General features: G+C 42.5%; 4 protein-coding genes across 7 annotated transcripts; 1 reads left to right on the top strand and 3 right to left on the bottom strand.

Annotated features, from left to right (window-relative positions):
• Positions 1-239: 239 nt before the first annotated feature.
• On the bottom strand, positions 240-3589 carry LOC120774326 (ras-related protein Rab-35-like). Its single transcript, XM_040103876.1, has 3 exons — positions 2445-3589; positions 1474-1773; positions 240-1409 (listed from the first exon to the last, which is right to left on the bottom strand). Exons 1-3 carry the CDS (start codon positions 2494-2496, stop codon positions 1156-1158), a joined length of 606 nt encoding a protein of 201 aa, XP_039959810.1. The 5' UTR covers positions 2497-3589; the 3' UTR covers positions 240-1155.
• A 320-nt stretch (positions 3590-3909) lies between these two features.
• LOC120774322 (protein suppressor of forked) lies at positions 3910-7976 on the top strand. 4 transcript variants are annotated; one of them, XR_005705233.1, is made up of 12 exons: positions 3910-4149; positions 4220-4542; positions 4608-4883; positions 4943-5054; positions 5115-5306; positions 5872-6063; positions 6142-6555; positions 6618-6725; positions 6823-6831; positions 7003-7297; positions 7365-7809; positions 7885-7976. XR_005705233.1 is itself a non-coding variant. In XM_040103864.1 (11 exons), exons 1-11 carry the CDS (start codon positions 4117-4119, stop codon positions 7589-7591), a joined length of 2181 nt encoding a protein of 726 aa, XP_039959798.1. In that variant the 5' UTR covers positions 3910-4116; the 3' UTR covers positions 7592-7976. The 4 variants fall into 4 exon arrangements, 1 of the variants encoding a protein (XP_039959798.1); XR_005705234.1 differs by having other exon boundaries at positions 7862-7976; XR_005705235.1 differs by lacking the exon at positions 6823-6831.
• Positions 7977-8695: 719 nt separating this feature from the next.
• On the bottom strand, positions 8696-13256 carry LOC120774692. The gene is made up of 8 exons (XM_040104422.1): positions 12813-13256; positions 12501-12734; positions 11234-11728; positions 10946-11143; positions 10604-10825; positions 10392-10541; positions 9988-10335; positions 8696-9927 (listed from the first exon to the last, which is right to left on the bottom strand). The coding sequence occupies exons 1-8, from the start codon at positions 13254-13256 to the stop codon at positions 8869-8871; spliced, it is 3150 nt and encodes a 1049-aa protein (XP_039960356.1). The 3' UTR covers positions 8696-8868.
• A 3760-nt stretch (positions 13257-17016) lies between these two features.
• On the bottom strand, positions 17017-19811 carry LOC120774323 (alkaline phosphatase). Its single transcript, XM_040103866.1, has 4 exons — positions 19599-19811; positions 19144-19487; positions 18266-18793; positions 17017-18198 (listed from the first exon to the last, which is right to left on the bottom strand). The coding sequence occupies exons 1-4, from the start codon at positions 19669-19671 to the stop codon at positions 17476-17478; spliced, it is 1668 nt and encodes a 555-aa protein (XP_039959800.1). The 5' UTR covers positions 19672-19811; the 3' UTR covers positions 17017-17475.
• Positions 19812-20256: the final 445 nt, after the last annotated feature.

Genomic DNA, 20256 nt, shown 5'->3' with positions numbered 1-20256 from the left:
CAAACCTTCAACCGGAATTGGTAGTTGGGGGAATTACAAGTCGCTGATAAAATGCGGCCACGTGTGGGTATTATAACGGCGTTTCTTGAGGTTTCCTATGTTCTTGAACTCTACCTTGACTGTGTATTATTTTCTCTTTACAACGAACATTATAGAAATTACAAATACAAAATAATAATTTACAAAACAGAAAAATATCAACCATGGAGTATGGTGAAAAAGTGATGTTCCACTTGCAATGACAAATTTTCAACACAGACATATTTAATTATTATAAAAGTATTTTCGTTTTTTTTTTGACATGGTAAGACGTAATATCACTTATATTTAGTAGACTTTACTTTTTTACTTTTAATTGAATACAGTTTTATAAACGAAAGTGTTTCTTATGCGCGAAATAAATACCAGTTGAAAGATGCAGCATTAAAATAACAAACTTGTGTTACTGTAGCGTTAAGGTAATTAAACCGATCTAATAAATAATTAATTAATCAATGTAGGCTTCTTAGATTACCTTTAGCATTTAAAAAATATCTTTTTTATATGTATATGTCGTATGCACGTCTTGTGTATGCTATTGTATATATGTATATGTATTAGTTAATATGTATGCATACATGCATGTAAATAACTGTGTATTTATAAAACGCTATGCTATTGCAGTTTGCTGCATATATGTATATCGTTTTGGTGTGATTTCAATTTATTTTGTTTTTCATATTTTGTTTTACAAAAATGTTTTCTTACAACACACACACACACATTTGTTCCTACATTTTTAGAATACCGCAGTACTTTTATAACTGCTATAAAAATACTTATTTGCACTGCAGTATGCCGTGAAACATGCAACACAAACTGCTGCCGCTACTGCTATATATTTTGACAACTCACGTGACCAAGCTAACCCATATACTCGTGTACATTGTACGCGCGTTGTCACTAGACCTGGACTGGTTTCTGTTCTTTCTTATTTTGTGTGTTTATTTTTGCGTATACGCGTTTTTCTTTTTTTGTTGATGTACATATGTATATGTGTAGTATGTGGTATGTTTTGTATTTTATATATAATATATATTTTTAAAATATGCTGAGTACTGTGGTTTTATTGCGCGTTGTACACAAAACCGTTGTGATGGTGGGGCGGCGTATGTTTCAACTGCAACATTTACTTTTTCGTTTATTCTTTTGCTGTTTCTTCAAAGTGATACTGTCCTTTTGCTGCTCATTTTGCGCATTACGCAGCTTATGCTGCAGCACCTGTCGCGTTATGGCGAGGAACATCTCTTCCACATTAATATTGTCTTTGGCGGATGTCTCAAACAGCTCGATGTCCATTTGACGCGCAAAGCGCTGCGCATCCTCGGTGATGACCACTTTACGATCGGGATCATCATTTTTGTTACCCACTGTAAACGAAAAAATTTATCACTTGTTTTCGTGTTGTGACATTTACCCGTACTATCAACTTACCCAATACTTTATTGACCACATCGCAATTATTTTGTATTTCATCTAACCATCGTCGCACATTCGCAAATGATTCGCCATTCGTTACATCATACACAATGATTACGCCATGCGTGCCACGGTAGTAGGTGCTCGTTATAGTGCGGAAGCGCTCTTGTCCGGCTGTGTCCCATATTTGCAGCTTGATGCGAAGCCCATCAATGACAACCGTGCGTATCTTGAAGTCTACGCCGATGGTGGTAATATAGGTGCCGGCGAAGGTATCGTCTGAGAAGCGTATCAGCAGTGATGACTTTCCAACACCTGCAAGCGTAAAGCAGCGCGAAAAAACCAACAACAACAAATAATTAAAAGTTGAAACCAGCGAAAGTAAAAGTCGAAAAAGAAAATTAGAAAACACGGTATACTATATGTACATACACTAAATGAGTTTTGACAAATGAGTGTGTGTGTGCCAAGAGGTTAAGCAGCGATTAGTTTAGTTAGTTGCACATATAAATAGAAGTTAGCAAACTCTAGACTGTTTACACTTAAATTCGACATGAAAATTACGTACAATGATTAGCGAATATTTTATCAAACTATCACATTTTTTTACTGTTATGCGTGTCTGACAATAATAACCACATTAAACGTTAAAAAGAATGTTGGTCAAAATATACTGCTCTCGAAGCCCATATCAACATGCTCAGAATTATCATGCATACTAAAATGTAGCAACAACATGTCAGTAAGTCAGCAAGCATACGCGACTGCGACCAACGGCCAGCAAATAGAATTAGTCATCCATCGTTTTATGCGTTATATAGGCAGTTGGTGCTGTTATTTTAGTTTATTATGTAGTTGGCTAAAATTAGCTAACTTATGGGATGCAACTTGTGCCTTAGCCCAAATTGACCCAAATTCCCCGGTGATGCATTTTTAACAAAATATACTACACACATACATATATGACTCCAATTGGACATACTCACCACTATCACCTATAATTAATAATTTAAATAAATGGTCAAAGCCGCGTGCCATGCCGCTTAGCTATTGTACGTTTGTGTAGAATTTACCCTCTGATTAGCAATGGCTGTTACAGCCAATAAGTGAACAATAGTTCCACAAGAAACAATTATCCCAGTAAAAGCAAGAAGTGCAGCGTTGTGTTGTTACTTTTTCTCACTTTTGTGCTATAATTTTTAAACTTATTATTTTGTTCTTTTGTGTTTGCTTTGGGTTGAGACTTATCCCTACTGTATACGCCGACGCCAGTGATTCTTTTAAGGGAATTGATAAGATTTACACAGAGCGCGCGGGCGGCAGATGGTGCTTCGACGTTATTTGGTGCGGGATATGGAGTTTAGTGAACGACTGCATACGTCGCTGTCCGAAACTTGGATTCAATTTTGATATATGTATATCGCTGTTTATATGCTAAATTGCCAAATGTAATTTATCAATTTTTTGTTGCTGCTGCTTAGGTATGACGTTGGTGTTTCTTTCGGTGTAAGCGTTAAGGGACACTTTGGCTGCGAGTTGCATTTGGCGATTCGGCTGACGGTGGGTGGGTATGTTAGAAGTGATTATACCCCAGCATATATTATTTTGTATTCGAATGGTTAGTTAATTTCACGTTTTTGGCAACTTTTCTGAAATATATTGCAACCAAACTTTTATGCTCCGTCTTTTTCTGAAATTTCTCGTGTCAAGTGACCAGCACCAACGTCTCCAACACCCGCGTTCACACACTTAGCACTTTATTTTGTTGACGACAGCAACGGCAGCGTTACCGAAACCGACGTTATATGAGGGGAACTGTCTCGGCAGCGCTAACAGCGGCTGAGACGACGTTACTTTTGCAGTTGCTTCCGCTCCCTTTTCGTTTTTAATTTTTCATTGGATTTCTCCCCTACTGATGCTACTGCTACTTTGTACAATGGACATACGTTTTGACTTTTGGGTTTATGTCCAAATTTTACTCCAATATATGTAAAATATATGCTGTAGTTCGATTTATTGTCTATTTTATATGGACGCAGGGTTTTTATGAACTTTGCTGCAGAATTCCTAATTGTAACTTTAATTCAAATGAGACGTCTCATTCACTCTCTGCCTTCACTTCTAATCTCAATCATCCGTCATTTTTGCCATTACTGTCTTTTCTTTGTTTCGCAAAGTGATGCCACTCTATGAATTTAAAACGTGGTAAGACCTACCCTGTGCGATCATTTGAAAATGTAAAACACTAAAAATAGCTTTTGTGTCTATTACTATATATATATATATGAATAAATCATGAAATGGTTTTTCTTTAAATAACCTAAATTCAATGTAAAAAAATGCGGTCACTTTGTACGTGTAGTTTTTACGTTTGTTTATGCGTGTACTCATATGTGGCAGCATTAATTATTTGAGGTGAGTTTACTTGACGCTAGTGACGTTTAGCTTTTTCACAAAAACGAAAAGAAAAGAATTGCGGCATTTTTCAGCAAATTTTCGCGCTTACAGAGAAATTAATAATTTAATTAAACAATAGTGAATTTAAACAAAAAAGCTGCAAATTAATTACAATAAGTGTGCGTGGTGTGGGTATAAGTGTGTTTAAGTGGATAAAGAACGGTAACCGCGTGGGTTTATAGTGAAGCTAAAGCTGCAAAAATGTCCGTTCGCGATCAAATTAAAATAGATATAGTGAGTGAACAATAAAATATGCTACATTATTTTTGCAATTATTAATTTTACAAAAACTATTGATTTCTAGGAATGGGGCCACGAACGATTGGTGCGTTCGCAACAGGTGGTAGAGATGCGTCCCTACGATATTGAATCGTGGTCGGTATTGCTGCGTGAGGCACAAACGCGACCGGTAAACGATGTGCGCAGCTTGTACGAATCGTTAGTGAATGTATTTCCCACAACAGCACGCTACTGGAAGATCTATATAGAGCAAGAGATGAAAGGCAGAAATTTTGAACGTGTGGAAAAATTGTTCCAGCGTTCATTAGTAAAAATTTTAAATATAGATTTGTGGAAATTATATTTGACATATGTAAAAGAAACCAAGGCTGGCTTGAGTACACACAAGTAAGTTGTTTACATGTTATTTTAGTAAAATATTATATATTAATTTAATTTATTACCTGTTGTAGAGAAAAGCTGGCACAGGCTTATGACTTCGCTTTGGAGAAAATTGGCATGGATTTGCATTCGTTTTCAATTTGGCAGGACTACATACATTTTCTGCGTAGCGTGGAAGCTGTGGGTAGTTATGCGGAGAATCAGAAAATCACCGCAGTACGTAGAGTGTATCAGAAAGCGGTGGTTACGCCCATTGTAGGCATCGAACAACTGTGGAAAGACTACATAGCTTTTGAGCATAACATAAATCCTATAATATCAGAAAAAATGAGTTTGGAACGTTCGAAGTAATTACGCAAATTTATTTGCAATGCTTAAACAGTGTTAAAAAATATATATTTTTCAGAGACTATATGAACGCGCGACGTGTTGCTAAGGAGCTTGAGATACTTACTAAAGGCTTGAATCGTAATTTGCCCGCCGTGCCACCGACGCTTTCCAAGGAGGAAATGAAACAGGTTTGTGCACTATAATAATTTACGTTTATTTATTTTTAATAAAATCACTACTTAATCCAGGTTGACTTATGGAAGAAATTCATTGCATTCGAGAAATCAAATCCGCTGCGCACAGAGGACACCGCACTCATAACGCGTCGTGTTATGTTTGCCACCGAGCAATGCCTGCTGGTGCTCACACATCATCCAGCCGTGTGGCATCAGGCCGCACAGTATCTAGATCAAAGTGCGCAAGCGTTGGCGGAAAAAGGCGTGCGTATTGTGTTGCATAAAAGTATAATTATATTTTTTAAATTTAACAGCTGGCGAAAAGGCAATACACTGTTATTGCGGTTACGTTTGATTTGCAGCAATGTGTTGTGTTTCCTATTAATCTTGTGGAGCTACATAGTCAAGGGACGCGGTGTGCTAAACAACTTGCTGCAATGCTTACATGTGCAAAAACGAAATCTTGCTGGAAAAATTGACAATAAATCGCTGTGTTATGCGCGCACTGCGCAACACAATATTGTTACAAATGCCATAATCAATTTCTTTTATTTTGAACTATTCTCAAATGATGCATGGTTGTATTGCTGCATTTACATGACAGTTGTTTTAAGCAAAAAGTGTGAAATTTTATGAATTTGTTGCCAAATAATTATAAATAATTGTAAATAACCAGTTTTTCTTATTGAAAAACACTTGAAATATGCCTAACATGCAACTGCATCGATGCTTCCATTGACATCGCCCACTCACTGTGTTCACTAGCTTATATATAAACTGGCCTAACACAAATATATATATTTTAATACTTTTTTTTCATTTTATACAGGACACACAAGCTGCCAAAATCTTTGGCGATGAATGCGCCAATATACTAGAACGCTCTATTAACGGCGTCTTGAATAAAAATGCGCTGCTTTACTTTGCCTACGCAGACTTCGAGGAGGGACGCATGAAGTATGATAAAGTACATGCGATGTACAACAAATTGCTATCCATACCGGACATTGATCCAACGCTGGTAAGTTGTGCGCGCATGCGCAAGCTTCTTGTGAATCGTTTAATAAGAAAAAATACCTTTCTTCCCCCCCACCTGCAGGCTTACGTGCAATATATGAAGTTTGCACGCCGCGCTGAAGGCATCAAATCCGCACGTGCTGTCTTCAAGAAGGGGCGTGAGGATGTGCGCTCACGCTATCACGTGTTCGTGGCCGCGGCATTGATGGAGTACTATTGTTCGAAGGATAAGGATATTGCTTTTCGCATCTTCGAACTCGGTCTGAAACGCTTCGGCGGCAGTCCGGAGTATGTCATGTGTTACATAGATTATCTGTCACATTTGAACGAAGATAACAATACGCGCGTGCTGTTCGAGCGCGTGCTGTCTTCGGGTGGCCTAACGCCGGCGCTTAGTGTGGATGTATGGAATCGCTTTTTGGAATTCGAGTCGAATATTGGCGATTTGTCGAGTATTGTGAAAGTCGAGCGTCGCCGCAGCGCAGTGCTGGAAAATGTGAGTGCTTATTTTCATATCTGTGGCTTTAGCGCCTTAAACCATGCTATGTTTACTTGCAGCTGAAGGAGTACGAGGGCAAAGAGACTGCCCAACTGGTGGATCGCTATAAATTTTTGGATCTTTATCCGTGCACAAGTGTTGAACTGCGTTCCATCGGCTACACAGAGGTGAGTTGTTGTGAGCTTCTCGTGTATTTCGTTTCACTTATACGTACGCATGCATTTGTAATTGCAATTTCAATGCCGCACGTGCCGCAAATGCTAGAAGAGTTACGTAAGTTTTGAAAATTGGCTGACACAGCTTGCCCTTTACATTACGCACACCACCAGCGCAACGACATACTCATGTACAAAACCACGCATTAGCACATATATGCAAAATTTTAATATTTTTTAAACCAATTTATAAAAAAATGTTTGTTTTGCATGATTCGCCACCTTACAGAATGTCGGCATTATGACGAATAAAAGCGCCGCCAACGCTGCAACCGCTAAGCCAGATGAACCCGATGTGGAGCAGGTAGTCTCGTTACCGCGCCCCGATTTCTCGCAAATGGTGCCGTACAAGCCCAAAGTGAATGCACATCCCGGCGAGCACCCGCTAGCCGGCGGTACCTTCCCTCAGCCGCCGGCCTTGGCCTCGCTGTGCGCACAGCTGCCGCCGCCCGTGTCCTTCCGCGGTCCATTTGTCTCCATTGAAATGCTCTTCGACATCTTCAATCGCATCAAGCTGCCCGACGGTACGTATTTACTGTTATTTTTGTAAAATTTATGTTATTAATTATGCAATGTTATACTCGTACACAGCTGTGCCACTGCCCGTCGGCGATCATGGTTGCGACACGAAACTCTTCGACCTGGCCAAATCGGTGCATTGGATTGTGGATGACAGCGTGTGCACCGGCGATGCGGGCAGTCTGAAGCGTCGGCGCATGCTGCCCGGAGGCGACGACAGCGACGAGGAGGGCCAAACGCCAGCGCCACCAGCCAATGACATATACCGTTTGCGGCAGCAAAAACGCTTTTCCAAATAAGCTGTGTGACATTGTTTTTTTTTTTTAATATAAACCTTAATATACCACATACATATGTACTTTAAGAGCGTGTCACTGCATTCTATTGCAGTATATTTAACGCAAAGCAAAAGCAAATTTTTTCTTCAAAGAGTTTTAAGTTTTATTAACATAACATAATGAATTGCTGCGGGCAATATAACGGCATTGCACATTAGAACCACACTGGACGGTATTTAGTGAGTATACGCTAAGTGCTAACTAAATCTAAGTCTAATTTTCTAATTTAAGCCTTTTTCTTATGTACTACGTAGGTAAGACTGCTGTTGGCGTGTACAATTTTCAAATATACAATCCACACAATACAAATACAAAATAAATACAAGTTTAATTAGTCGCAAAAGCTGTAATTGCATGCTACTTGCTGTTGTTGCTGTAGCTATAGGCGTAATTTCCACCATTACAATTGCTGTTATTGCTGTATATGGCGGACAAGCAGCTATTATTGTTGTTGTAGCAGCATAAAACATATAGTTTTTGTTGTATGTTGTTGTGCAGGCGGTAATTGGCCGCATGTAAAACCGCAGCCAAAGCGGTCAATTGGCACTAACCAAGCACCAGCAGCTAAGCTCTGGCATATGGTGAGCTATAAGACGGTATTTGCTTGCAACTTTTACTGAAACACAATTTTTTTTTCATAGTTTCTACAAAGTAAATGCCTGCCGCATAGTATGGCATTTCAAAATTAACAAATTGCACTAAGTAAGCCGCTAGCATTATTCTAAAAGTAACTGGTTTTTGATTGGTGAGTGTTTGTTTAAACTTTTCTATACCGTTATTTTACTATAAGGTAGTGTAAAGTAGCTTAGAGATTTTGGCGAACTCACTGTTTTAACTCTTGATTGCCTAAATTCTAACTGGAGCAAATAATCGTTGAAAAATCATGTTCTATATATAGCGCTATAACTGTAAAGGCGCTTAACTAGAGCGCGCGTGAATAGTGCTGACAATTTCGCGTGTGAACAAGGTGGGCGTGAGGGAGCCCTAAGTCTTGTTCTTTCAAAAAGTCCCACGAAGTCGAATTCGTTGTTGTTGTTGTTGTTTTTTGTTATAGCGGCAGAATTCTGGCGAGTTGACGGTCCTTGGCTGGATAAAAAGCCGGGCCCATTCAGGTTACGTTCCACTGTCTTGAGAACGGTTTACACTTAACTTCGTTTTTGTTGCTGTCATCATTGTTGCTGTCATCATTGTTGTTGTAAATGCTTTAAATCTCTCCTTCATGAACTGAATATATGCAGTTATTTCTCCGCCACGTCCTTTGCGACGCGTCCGCTCTTTTTCGCGCGCTCCAACGCAAATTCCTTCGGGTGATAGCGTTTCCGATGCTTATAGAGCCCTGCGAACTGCGCGAATTGCTTGCCACACATTTTGCACTTGTATCGCTTGACGCCCGTATGCAATAGCATGTGCGCATAGTAGCCCGAGCCGACGCCGAAGTCCCTGCCGCAGATGGGGCACACCTTTTCGCGTATGTTCATGTGTGTGCGCATATGACGCTCGCATTCGAAAGCTGTGTAGAAGGCCTTGTCGCACAGTTCACACGTAAAGTCGCGTTGACCGCTATGACGCTTCAAGTGCTGGTTCAGCTTACTGCCTGTCGCGTAGCTGGCGCCGCACTGGTCGCAGACATAGGGGCGACTTTTGGTGTGTGAGCGTTCGTGCACGCGCATGGTGGCGCCGTCAAAGAACTTCTTCGGGCAGTGGGCGCACTGGTATTCGCGCTGATTTGTGTGACGCTTTAGGTGACACATGAGGTTGCGGCTCAGCGTGAAGCTTATGCCGCAAATGTGGCAGACATTTTCTAGCGTGACGGATTTCGCTTCGTGGGCGATCGGCTTGGCGCGCTGCTTGACAATGGTTTTCTTTTTATTTTTGCTATGCGCTTGCCGCATGTGACGTTCAATTTCGGTGTGTTTCTTAAATTGTGCGCTGCACTCCGCGCATTGGAACGGCGCTATATGCGCGTCCAGAAAGCTTAGTAGCTGATAGTATTCATAACAGGGCTCATAAGTTCCACCTCGCTGCTCGGTGGCACAGCGTCGCTCCTTCTCCATACGATAGGTGCAGCGAAACTCCACAATGCGTTGTTTCAGCTTAAGCGCTGTTATATTTATGTTGTGCGCGTCGCGCAGTTGATCGCTTATCGCCTTGAAAATGCTCTGACGCAGACGTCGCCGCTTGTAGAGTGCATGATTGGTATCCCACAGTTGCGGGTGCGCGGCGTACACCTCGATAATTTTCAAGTTTTGTTGCTTGTTCAGCAGCAGCTTTGGCGCATCGCTGCTCTGCTCAGCGAGCTGTAAAGTCATTAAATGTAAAGGGTTCATAACTTGAGAAATCTTATGCGACGAACTCACCACTTCGTTGAGAAAAGCAAAGTCATCATAAAAGCACCAACGCGTACAGCCGCCCTCCAGCTCGATGCGCTGTCGCTCACGCCGATAATACTTGATGTAGTCGTGCATTTTGCGGTGCACCTTCGTCCAAGTGTAGCGCTTTTGGAATTGCGCATTCAACTGTGCCGTTATTTGACGCCAAACATTACGTCGCCGCGCGCGCGCTCTAAAGTCTGCATGGTCGGGGTCCCAAAGCAGCGGATTTTGACCGTAGAATTCAATCAATTTGTGCGTTTGCTCAGCTGTGAGGCGCGCAAAAGACCCAGTCTCGTCGGCGTGGTTTGTCTCGGCATCGGGTTGTTCATCGTACTAAAGCGGTACAGTGTTTTGAATCAGCGCCTATCAATTATCTCACTATTACTTACATCGCGCAGTATACCCGAATCACCATTCGAAGAATCATACTCCTCAGATGCCATGTGCTCGTCAGCATTGCTGCAATCGTTTATTCCTACGGCTTGTTGGTCATGTGGCGTCGATGTGCTAATTGCGTGCTCTTGTGCCTTGAAAGGTTGCTGTAAAGCAGAAAAATATTTCGTAAATATCTGCTTGTGGTTATCATAAACGCGATATTTACCATTCTCGGAAGCTCTATCACCTCCAAAATTTGTATCTTATTCCTATTCCGCAAAGAGCGTCGCGGTAGCCTTGACTCCTTTACGTTTACATTCTGATTTCTGTCTACTTTGAGGTTCTCTTGCAGCATAGACTCTTCTAGGCTCCCGTTCGCTTGTTCTACGAGCGTGGTAGCTTCGTGTAGCTTGTTCGTGGTGTCTACAACTGACACCAGTTCCATTGACTCCTTTACGCTTACATTCGGATTTCCGTTTATTTCAAAGTTCTCCTGCCACATAGGCCCTTTTGGGTTCCCATTCGTCTGTTCAATGGCCGTCATAACTTCTTGTAGTGTGGTATCAACTGGTTCGAATTCATTACTTTCGATCTCCAACTCACTTGTTTCTAAATTCGCCTCCTGCATTGCGTACTCACTTTTCAATATTTCTTCGACCATAACCTCGAACTGTTCCGCTGCAGATTTGCTTAGCTGAAGCGTCATTTCGTTAACAGAATTTTGTAGCTCGTCGTTTTCCTCGTTTCTTTCTTCAGAATTTTCTTCGTTGATTTCTTCAGGATTTTCTTCGTCGCTTCCTTCGCTGTTTTCTTCGTTGCTTTCTTCGGTGCTTTCTTTAATGCTTTCCTCGTCTGCTTGTATTGGCTCTCTGACAACGCACAGTACCTCATTTCCTTCCCTTCCTTCAGCAACCACATCTCCGCTTTCTGCTGTTTCATTGCTTATTGGCAACTTCTCTGCCCTCGTTTCTTCTGCGCCCTCACAACATTCCTTTGCATCTTTACATATCCGCTTGCAAATCTTGCACAACTGCGGCTCGATGTGCTCCCTCAAGAATTGTAAATGCGCATAGTACTGGAAGCTGCTTTCATATATTTGACCCTTCAAAAGAGCTTTAAGTTCCTCCAGTTTCTCGAGGCGATAACGCTTGCGTAGCGTATTAAGTCGCCGCTGTACAGCCGCCGTTTTAAGGTGTATACCAACTTTTTTTAGTTTCTGGCTAATGCTGCGATATGCCTTCGCTTGTGTGTCGGATTTTTGGCTACTGCGTTCGTCTTTATGCCAGAGTTCGGGAAATTTTTCATAAATTTCTATTAATTTCTCGGTTTTGAAGCGTTTCAGTAGTGGATTCTGCAAAAGATTTTTAGGTTAGGAGCTTTGAAGTAGCTTTGGTAATAAAAGCTTCTACAAAGCTCAAAGGCATTCCGAACTGGCTGAAGCTCTAGGCCAGCAAACGCTACTTTGTACAAATTATTCTAAACTAATTTATCTCTTGGACGTGTTTACCTTGTACTACTTATCTTGAACTACATATACTCGTATGATTGGAATGAGGTTTTTACTTAAATAATTTACCTACAGAAAGCTCTTTGACCACAGTACGTACAAAGTTATCAGCGTGAGGTTTTCAAGAAAAATTCAGATTACATAAAAGTTCTCGGGCATCTGATATATACCGAAATACATTCGGAGCTTTGATTTGGACTGCGAGCAGTTCCAGTCGTCGTCATCTCTTCCACCTGTTCGGTTTTGCCGGACATTAACCATTTATTTTTTATTTTGGACACAACTTAACAACCTTCTTTTTCAACTGACTTCAGCTTTGAGCTCTAAGAGTTTATTCGAAGCACTCAGGTTTTGGCAGATTTTTGAGGTTATGTTCGGCCTAACCGGGTTTCTACCTCAAAGGACCTACCAAAGAAATCGTTGGTCCAGTTGGAACTGTCGCTTGAGCCGTTACCGTTAGAAACTAACGAGTTCTCATATGTCTGATGAATTTCATATCACATAATGAAGTTCATAATTATCTTACTTTTAGTTATTCTTAGAAAAAAAAACACGCCTGAACAACTACCAAAGTTCGTTTTCATACAGAAAACTGGTATAATTAGCATTGACTTGCCTCAACCCGTTTCTTCACAATAGTACCCATTGTGTTTGCGTGCGCGCTGTCCGCTGCCAATTCTTCAGTTTCGCTACTCTGGGCTCGTTCTGCATACACCTCTCCGCTGCGCAGATCATTCACATTGCCCCACACTCCAACCTCTGCGCCGTAAGGTAGCTCTTCAAAGGTTTCAGTTGAACTTACAGCGGTGACATTCTGCACAATTGCTACGTTGTGGTCACTTTCGAGCAGCTTGTTGTTGAATAAAATGAAAACCGAAAATTACTTTCAACTGCAAGCCCTTTTTGGGCCGCTAGCGCGTACACTCACCGTGGCTGCATGCCATGACCCAGTTTCCGGCGCATCAGACGCCATTGATACGGTTTCCGAGTCGCTGTAGTTGTCTTCAAAGTTGTTGCTTTCGCTCAGCATGTCAGTGTGGCGCTCTTCGGCCGCTGCTGAGCTTTCGATCTCCGTCCATTGCTTGGGTAACAACTCACAGCCATCCGCTGTAGTTGTTGTATCGGGCAATGAAGCGTGCGCCTCAGCCGTCCAGTCGTAATGCCAAATATCCATGTGTTCAGCGAATTCGGACAGCGTGCAAAGTGGATGCTCCTCGCAGAGCAAACATTCGATGGCAAAGAGTTCACCGACACAATCCCAAATGAAGACTTCGCCACATTTAATGCGTTGCTGGTTCGCTTGTAGCGCCGACATTGTTGTTGGCGGCTTGGCAACTGCGCAGGCGCGAGTAAAGTCTCCCGTAAACGTCATTTATTTCGTTTTTAATTACGAACAGCGACAAAAATAATTGTTTACTATTAACTTTCACCGCGACATGCCAAAGCGTACACTTAGAATGATGACGTCGCACCCAACCACCAAAACACTACACAAATAGTTGGTGAGTGGCGAGAAAGCGCCACAAGCCAGCCAACCTTTAGGAAAGTTGTTCGATACGATTTTGAGCTCAAAACCCCGCAGCGCGTACACAAGTTGTCCCGATCGCGACGACGGTGTGACGATGACTACGGCCAAAGCGCTGTGCGCCAGTTGAAGCTGAGATTTAGCGCAAGCCAACTACTCGGTTATGGCAAACGAAAAGCGACGTCGTGTAAAGGGTCGTGGCCAAAACGGGAACCGTAGCTACCACAAACGCCACACGTCGTACAACAACGGCGAAAGCAAACAAAGAGTGGGGAAAATGGAAATTCGAAATCATAACAAAACAGCGATGCTCAATCCATAGCAAATACAAATACAATAAAAAAACAGTCCGTCGTGCGCGGCACAAACAAACGGCTTACAAAAACATAACCGCTGGCGGCAGCAAACAGAGTTGAATGAACGCCGTGGGACGTTGTCGAAGAAGTATGTCCAGCGTTAGAGAGCGCGCGAGAGCGGTAGAGTGTATAGTAAACAACGGGTATTTTGATTCTTTGGCTAGCGGTAGCAACAGGTAGTAAGCCTGCCGGCTTAAGACAACCCATGAATGCCAAACAAGCAGTTGATTTCAGCGTTTGTACGTGCGTTTTTTGAAATGCCGTTTTCTAGCACGCTCGCTGCGGGTGTGTGTGTGGTTGTGTGCGGCCAATTAGCAAGAAGCAGGTTAATCTTATTTGTAGGGTCGGTCTTATTAAACGCCTTTTGTATTTTTTGCTGTGCCTCACAGTGTGTTACAAAAATTTATGATACGTCCGCGTTTCACTAAACTTCAGCTCTTTAACTATCCGTCGGAGGTCGTGTCGGGTTTTTTTGGGTTCAGGTTAGTCTTCAAATCGCTTTTACTGTTTCTACTATTGGTTTATTGATTTAGTCTAATCTTCGCACATCACGATATCATCCAAGTCCTTTTTTACTAATTGCCATTTCTTCCATTCCTCGGTATACACCATTAGCATCAAAGAGCGAATATAGACTCAGAACCTTATAAAAGTCTATTGGTTAGACAGAAACGTCTAGTAACATTAGAATCCCTCTCATTCTGAGTTCAGACTTGGTTCAGTATGGCTGATTTTCATATAACCCATCATATATGTCTGGAAAACGAAACTACTCTTCGAAATGAAAGAAAGTTAGTAGATAAAATATCACAAAATACCGAAACGGTGCTTTCGGAAAAGATAAAGACAAAACTTTTCCACCATAGTCGGTTCTAAGTAACTGGAACGCACCAGTGACAGTAACCGCGATTGTCCAAAGTTCGTACCTTTCGTCCATACATTAGTGGGTTTTGTATGGTCTTATTAAAAATCATCGAGATTTTTTGGGTTTGCTAAGATGCCTGCTTACAAATTCGGCACCCAAAATGTTGCAGCTAACGTCAGTCTTCGATTTCCAGCTACTGTTTCAAGCACTGTAAACGATTTGCGGTCCAATCTGTAAGATTTTGCCCTGAACCAAGTCTTCTTGGATCTCCTATTCACTCTTCACTCTTTTAATTACATATGGTATTTGTGTACTTAATGGTACGACTCTTTTATCGCACACTGTATTCTTTTACATGCCCGCTCGAGAGTGTTTACCTGAGAGCGCACAAATAAAGCTGTCTTGTGAAGTGTTTCTCTTTTTGACTATCATCAGTCAGCTGATTTCTTTTCCTAACACAAACCGGTTGTCTGAGGCTATGACTTGGCGTCCGCTCCAATCGGAGAATGTAATTTCATAAGCGGCACTGCCTGTTTGAGAGTAAATATTTGCTTCGTGAATTCAATATTGACTTAGCCATATGCAAATTGTACATTTATATATGTATGTATTTTGTGTATGTATGAGTAGGTGTCGCTTAGTTTGAGCTTACCGTTTTATTGATTTCTAGTTGGGTATGCACTACCTAAAATGTTTACCTATTTCGCTCCTAAAAGCAAACTTCTTAAACACGCAATGACACAATCGATGTTGCGGACCTGGCGGTGAATATAAAGGGTGATCCATTTCGAGGTTTCTTACCGTTTTAAAGAAAATACACAGAAACTTTAAATTTAATTCATTGGCATTTAGTTTTTGAAGATTATCTCTACGCCTTAGATGGTCCATCCGATGAGTCCATTGCTCGATGATTCGTTCGAGCATTTCGACTTGTAACTGGCGAATGGCACGCGTGATGTTTTGCTCCAAGGTCTGAATCGAAGCGGGATTGTCCGCATAGACCTTAGACTTTACATATCCCCACAGGAAAAAGTCTAACGGTGTGATATCACACGATCTTGGAGTCTATTCGACCGGCGCAAAATGTGAATTTATCTGCTCACCGAAGTGTTCGCTCAATAAATCCATTGACTGATGCGATGTGTGGGAAGTGGCGCCGTCTTGTTGAAACCAAATGTCGCCGAGATCATGAGCTTCAATTTCGGGCATCAAATATCTCCAATTATAGGCATAATTTTTGAAGAAATCAGGCCCGATAATTCCACCGGCCCACAAACTACACCAAACCGTTGTGCTTTTTGGATAAAATGCCAGTTCTTTAATCTCTTCTAGTAGCTCTTCGTACCAAATGTGGCAATTTTGCCATTGAGCCAGAAATGGTCCTCTTCGCTGAACAAATTTTGGCTCGAAAACGTCGGATCTTCTTTGAACTTTTCAAGAGCCCATATAGCGAAGCGATGTCGCTTGGGAAGGCCGACCGGCTTCAGTTCTTGCATAAGCTGCATTTTGTACGCTTTCAATTTAAGTTCTCGACGTAAAATGCGCCAAGCCGTTTCATACGTCGGTGCGAGTTGCTGCGAACGGCGCCGAATCGACTCTCCACGGCCTTCGTCTACACTCTCAGCTACGGCTGCTATATTTTTTTAGCATGGGAAGTCCGACCGGCTTCAGTTCTTGCATAATCTGTATTTCAGTAGGCCGATTATGTTGTATGTGTCAAAAAAAGACTATTGAAAAAGTACCTCTACTTGGATTACCCGTGACAATTGAAAATTAGACCATTGAGATCCTTTCTTGGTCGATATGTAACTTAACGGTATTTCCGATTTAAGTCGGTAGGCTTATATTATATTACTCAGCGATCGTAGAAGGGTTAAAGGCCTATAAATACTTATGAGCACTGCTTCTTGTAAATTTCTTATTGCATTATTATTTTATTAAATATTTCCGATAGCAGAATATGTTCGGAGTTGGCGTGTTCACCTTAAAGTTAGGCGGTTAAACGTTAGATATCCTAGCGCTATTTAGAAGAGTTTGCCAAGGCATTTCATTGCAGCTGTCACACAAGACACTGTCACAAGTAGTGCGACGATAAGGTCAGCGACTTATGCTTAATGCTGCCCATAAGGGCAGCGTCTTAAAGCCGAGGTGACCACGGTGAGACTTTTGCTTAAGACTGCTCAGCTTAAGCATAAGTCGATGACATTCGTGGTCGGATTACTCAGTAAAGTATAGTTTGAGATCGTATTGTTTAGACGACACTAAGTAGTCGTCAGATCAACGAAATCGTATTTAACTGCTTTGAATCCGTCGCTTTTCTCTTCTCGCTCTACTATGTGCATAGCCTCAAGCACAATCGCTGTATTTTTAGGTTGCGTGAGTCATAAATGTGATAAGTTATGAATTCGGAAGCCATTTTTACTATCTTATTCTCAGAGATACTTTCATAATTTACTTTTGCGGTTACTAAGAGCATATGCTCTAATTCTCACGCTCGCCAATAAACTATCCTTGGATGTCGGGAACTAAAAATTACAATCCAAAAGTCCTCTGGTTTTTCTTTGTTGAAATTCGAGAGCGCACTCTTTGTTGTTGTGCTCTCACATAAATAATTTAATTAGCTCTTTTCTTTCTAATTTACTTATACTAGATTATAAATAAGTACATGACATTCTGCATACGACTATGAATCACACGCGCCTACACATTTACATTTACACATGTTCATTACCTAAAACAGCAATAAATTAACTAATAAATGAATATTTTGGTAACTCTAAGTTATCAGGTGCTCCTAAACCTAATTCTCTCATTGAAAACTAACTCTACCGCACGCTGTCGTCACTCAAGCCCGCCCATTTAGCAGTCCGTCCGTACACGCTGTTCTCTTCACGTCGTTACCGCTCTGTAAACACGCCGCGTAGCTAATCGCATGTGGCAAGTAGTTTTGTTCATAGTTGCCGGTGAAGAGATGCGCATATGGACCGATTGCGAATACGCCGACATCATCGCCACCATGCGTCTCCGATTCGAGTGGCACCATGCTGGGGAATGGATAGTCCTTGTGTTTCATGTTGATCTTGTTCAAGTTCTTGCGTTTTATGGCGCCATTCGCTTTGAAGACGTTGTAATCGAAGCCTGGACCGTTTGCATAGCTGAGCGTCGCATAGGGTAGTTGATCATCGCCCAGTTGACCGTTATTCACGCCAATAATATCGTTCTTGCGCGATGAGTAGCCCGCCACTGACATGGTGTGCGAGTGATCCGAGGTGACCACGGTTAGGGTATCGCGTACGTCGGTGCGTGCGCGCGTCAACGCGATGGCCTTGTCAAATTCGGCGGTCTCATCTAAAGCTTTCATGGCGAGGGTGTCGTGATGTGCGTGATCAATGCGTCCGCCCTCGACAAAGAGGAAGAAACCACGGCCGTTGCTCTGACGCTCCAGTATATCCAATGCAACTGCGGTCATCTCGGCGAGTGTGGGCGTCAGCTGGGCATCCGCATCCAGATGGAAAGGCATGTGATTGGCGCCAAAGAGACCCATGACGCGTTTAGTCGAAGCGGGTAACTGCAAAAGCGTAAAAAACACATTTGTTAGACTTGTTATTGCGTTCCATGCGTGCAGCGGTACTTACATTCAACAGCTCATCGCGTGTTTGCGCGTAGTGTGCGTCGTTGCCATGCATAGTCAGCCATTCGTTAATCAAATTGTGTCCGTCCAGACGTTGGCCAAGCTCACCCTCTAACTCGCGCACCGTATTCGGCAGAAAATGTTTGCGTCCACCGCCCAAGATAACATTCAAATTGCGTCCGACCTCGCCGTGCACCAGCTGTGTCGCGATGTCAGTGCAGATATGCGGATCGCCGTTATCGGAAAGCACCTCCGCGTCATTTTCCCAATTGCGGTTGGCAATGTGCGCGTAGACGCCTGCGGGGGAGGCGTGCGTCACCGATGTGGTGGTGACTAGACCCGTTGCCATGCCCTGCTTTTGCGCCCATGCGGCAATCGAAGTGACGTGATGGAGGGTGTTGTTTTGTGCCAAGCAATCGTTCGGCTCGACAGCAGCCGATACACCGATTGTGCCGTAATTCGTTTTTACGCCGCCGAGATAAGCGGTAGCCGTGCAGGCGGAGTCGGCGACCTGTGTGTTGGTGCAGTAGGTCTGCAAGGGAAGTAGGAAGAGCAATTAGTAATGTTAATGAAGTGAAGTCTGCAGGAGGGTGTTGAGCGCTTAGTGTTTAAGTGGTAACAGATAACCAAGAACTTGTGTGGTCTAATTACAACGTAGGCGGCTATCTCTTCTACTTTTTTCGTTGATTTCATAAGATTATTTCAGTTAGAACATAAGAGGGGTTAAGAGCAAACCAGCTTTGCAAAAAAAAAAATCATCCACTTTTCGCTTGTTTTCTGGCTTCACTAATGGTCGCTGGTTTACCCTACACTCTAATATGTGCTCAGTCTAAAGCCTTTATATAGAAGTTCGCTATTTTGTAAGACTACGTCGACACTTACCTTGCTCAGGCCTACATAGGGGAAGCGTTCGAAGCTATATTGTTTTTCTTCGCCACCCAAATAGACACGTCCCGCCGTCAAAGTTGGTATGGACATGCCGTCACCCAAAAAGAATATTATATTTTTGGCCAAATTGGTATTGAGCTTTGACTTCTCGGCTATCTGTTTCTCTAGTATGTTCTGTCCAACTGTGTTCCAGTAGTGCGAAAATTCCTCTTCCGTTTTCGGCGCGTCGAAGTTGATCATTGGCATGGAGCGCTTGCCGATGTTATGCTCCGTCGGCAGCGCGGCCTTGAAATTGAAAACTGGATGCATGCGTCGCTCGCTGGTCTCATGGTGTATGGCTGCGGGTGTGGAAAGATATGGTTAGTGGGAGTGAAGATGTAAATTAAATGTAATTAAAAAACGCAAAGCGCGCTTAAATGTTCGTCAGAAAAGTACAGTTGTGTACTCACCGTAGCCGCGCGTCTGGCAGATTGCTAGCTGGCAGGCCAAGAGTGTTAATGTAAACTGCCGTAAACTACACATTTTAAATATATTTTTTTAGTTAGATCCTCTGTTAAACGCGCTTAGTCTCAGCCTGTTGAGATCCTGCTGATTTGTAGTAAAATGTACGCTTTGCACTGCTCTAAGCAGTTCACTTTGCTTACCGTTTCAACACTGACTCAAGCGCTCGGTCAAGCGTGGTACTTATAGTGCTGCCGCTGCCACCGCAGGCCGCGCCATGACAATGCGCTAGCGCGCTTATCAGTTACAATGCCGCGCGCGGGATGAGCGTTGGACAGTGGACCGCTGGTGATTTTATTTTTGTTATTGTTTTGCCATTGTAGGCTGTACGCTATTGGCTGTTTACGCGTCGAGCGCGCTCGTATGCAAACGAACGCTGATAAACATATATATTTTTGTAACTGTGTGTGCGCGCTGATTGTTTTGCCAAAAACGCTGTACTTATTTCCTTGCATTTTTGTTGGTGTTAGTGCCGCACGTTTCTCTGTCAAAAGTCGGCGCCGCGCGACTTTTAGTAGTTTGCTACAATATCAACAGCACCAGCAGTAGCCCTTGCTTATGCGCTGCTTGTTTTGCCGACAGGAGGCCCGTCACACATACATACGC

Source organism: Bactrocera tryoni, chromosome 4 (genome assembly GCF_016617805.1).
Source record: "Bactrocera tryoni isolate S06 chromosome 4, CSIRO_BtryS06_freeze2, whole genome shotgun sequence".
NCBI classification, from domain to species: domain Eukaryota; kingdom Metazoa; phylum Arthropoda; class Insecta; order Diptera; family Tephritidae; genus Bactrocera; species Bactrocera tryoni.
The sequence above is the reverse complement of the archived record's forward strand: the minus strand, read 5'-3'. Positions and strand labels throughout refer to the sequence as shown.

Coding starts and splice junctions, on each gene's coding strand:
- LOC120774326 (XM_040103876.1), bottom strand. CDS start 2,496: ATGGCACGCGGCTTTGACCATTTATTTAAATTATTAATTATAGGTGAT. Junction 1,774..2,444: donor ATTAATTATAGGTGATAGTG/GTGAGTATGTCC, acceptor TTACGCTTGCAG/GTGTTGGAAAGTCATCACTG. Junction 1,410..1,473: donor TGTGGTCAATAAAGTATTGG/GTAAGTTGATAG, acceptor TTTCGTTTACAG/TGGGTAACAAAAATGATGAT.
- LOC120774322 (XM_040103864.1), top strand. CDS start 4,117: ATGTCCGTTCGCGATCAAATTAAAATAGATATA. Junction 4,543..4,607: donor GCTGGCTTGAGTACACACAA/GTAAGTTGTTTA, acceptor TACCTGTTGTAG/AGAAAAGCTGGCACAGGCTT. Junction 6,064..6,141: donor CGGACATTGATCCAACGCTG/GTAAGTTGTGCG, acceptor CCCCACCTGCAG/GCTTACGTGCAATATATGAA.
- LOC120774692 (XM_040104422.1), bottom strand. CDS start 13,256: ATGACGTTTACGGGAGACTTTACTCGCGCCTGCGCAGTTGCCAAGCCG. Junction 12,735..12,812: donor GGTCATGGCATGCAGCCACG/GTGAGTGTACGC, acceptor TTCAACAACAAG/CTGCTCGAAAGTGACCACAA. Junction 9,928..9,987: donor TTGCTTTTCTCAACGAAGTG/GTGAGTTCGTCG, acceptor ATGACTTTACAG/CTCGCTGAGCAGAGCAGCGA.
- LOC120774323 (XM_040103866.1), bottom strand. CDS start 19,671: ATGTGTAGTTTACGGCAGTTTACATTAACACTCTTGGCCTGCCAGCTA. Junction 18,794..19,143: donor CCTATGTAGGCCTGAGCAAG/GTAAGTGTCGAC, acceptor CTTCCCTTGCAG/ACCTACTGCACCAACACACA. Junction 18,199..18,265: donor CACGCGATGAGCTGTTGAAT/GTAAGTACCGCT, acceptor ACGCTTTTGCAG/TTACCCGCTTCGACTAAACG.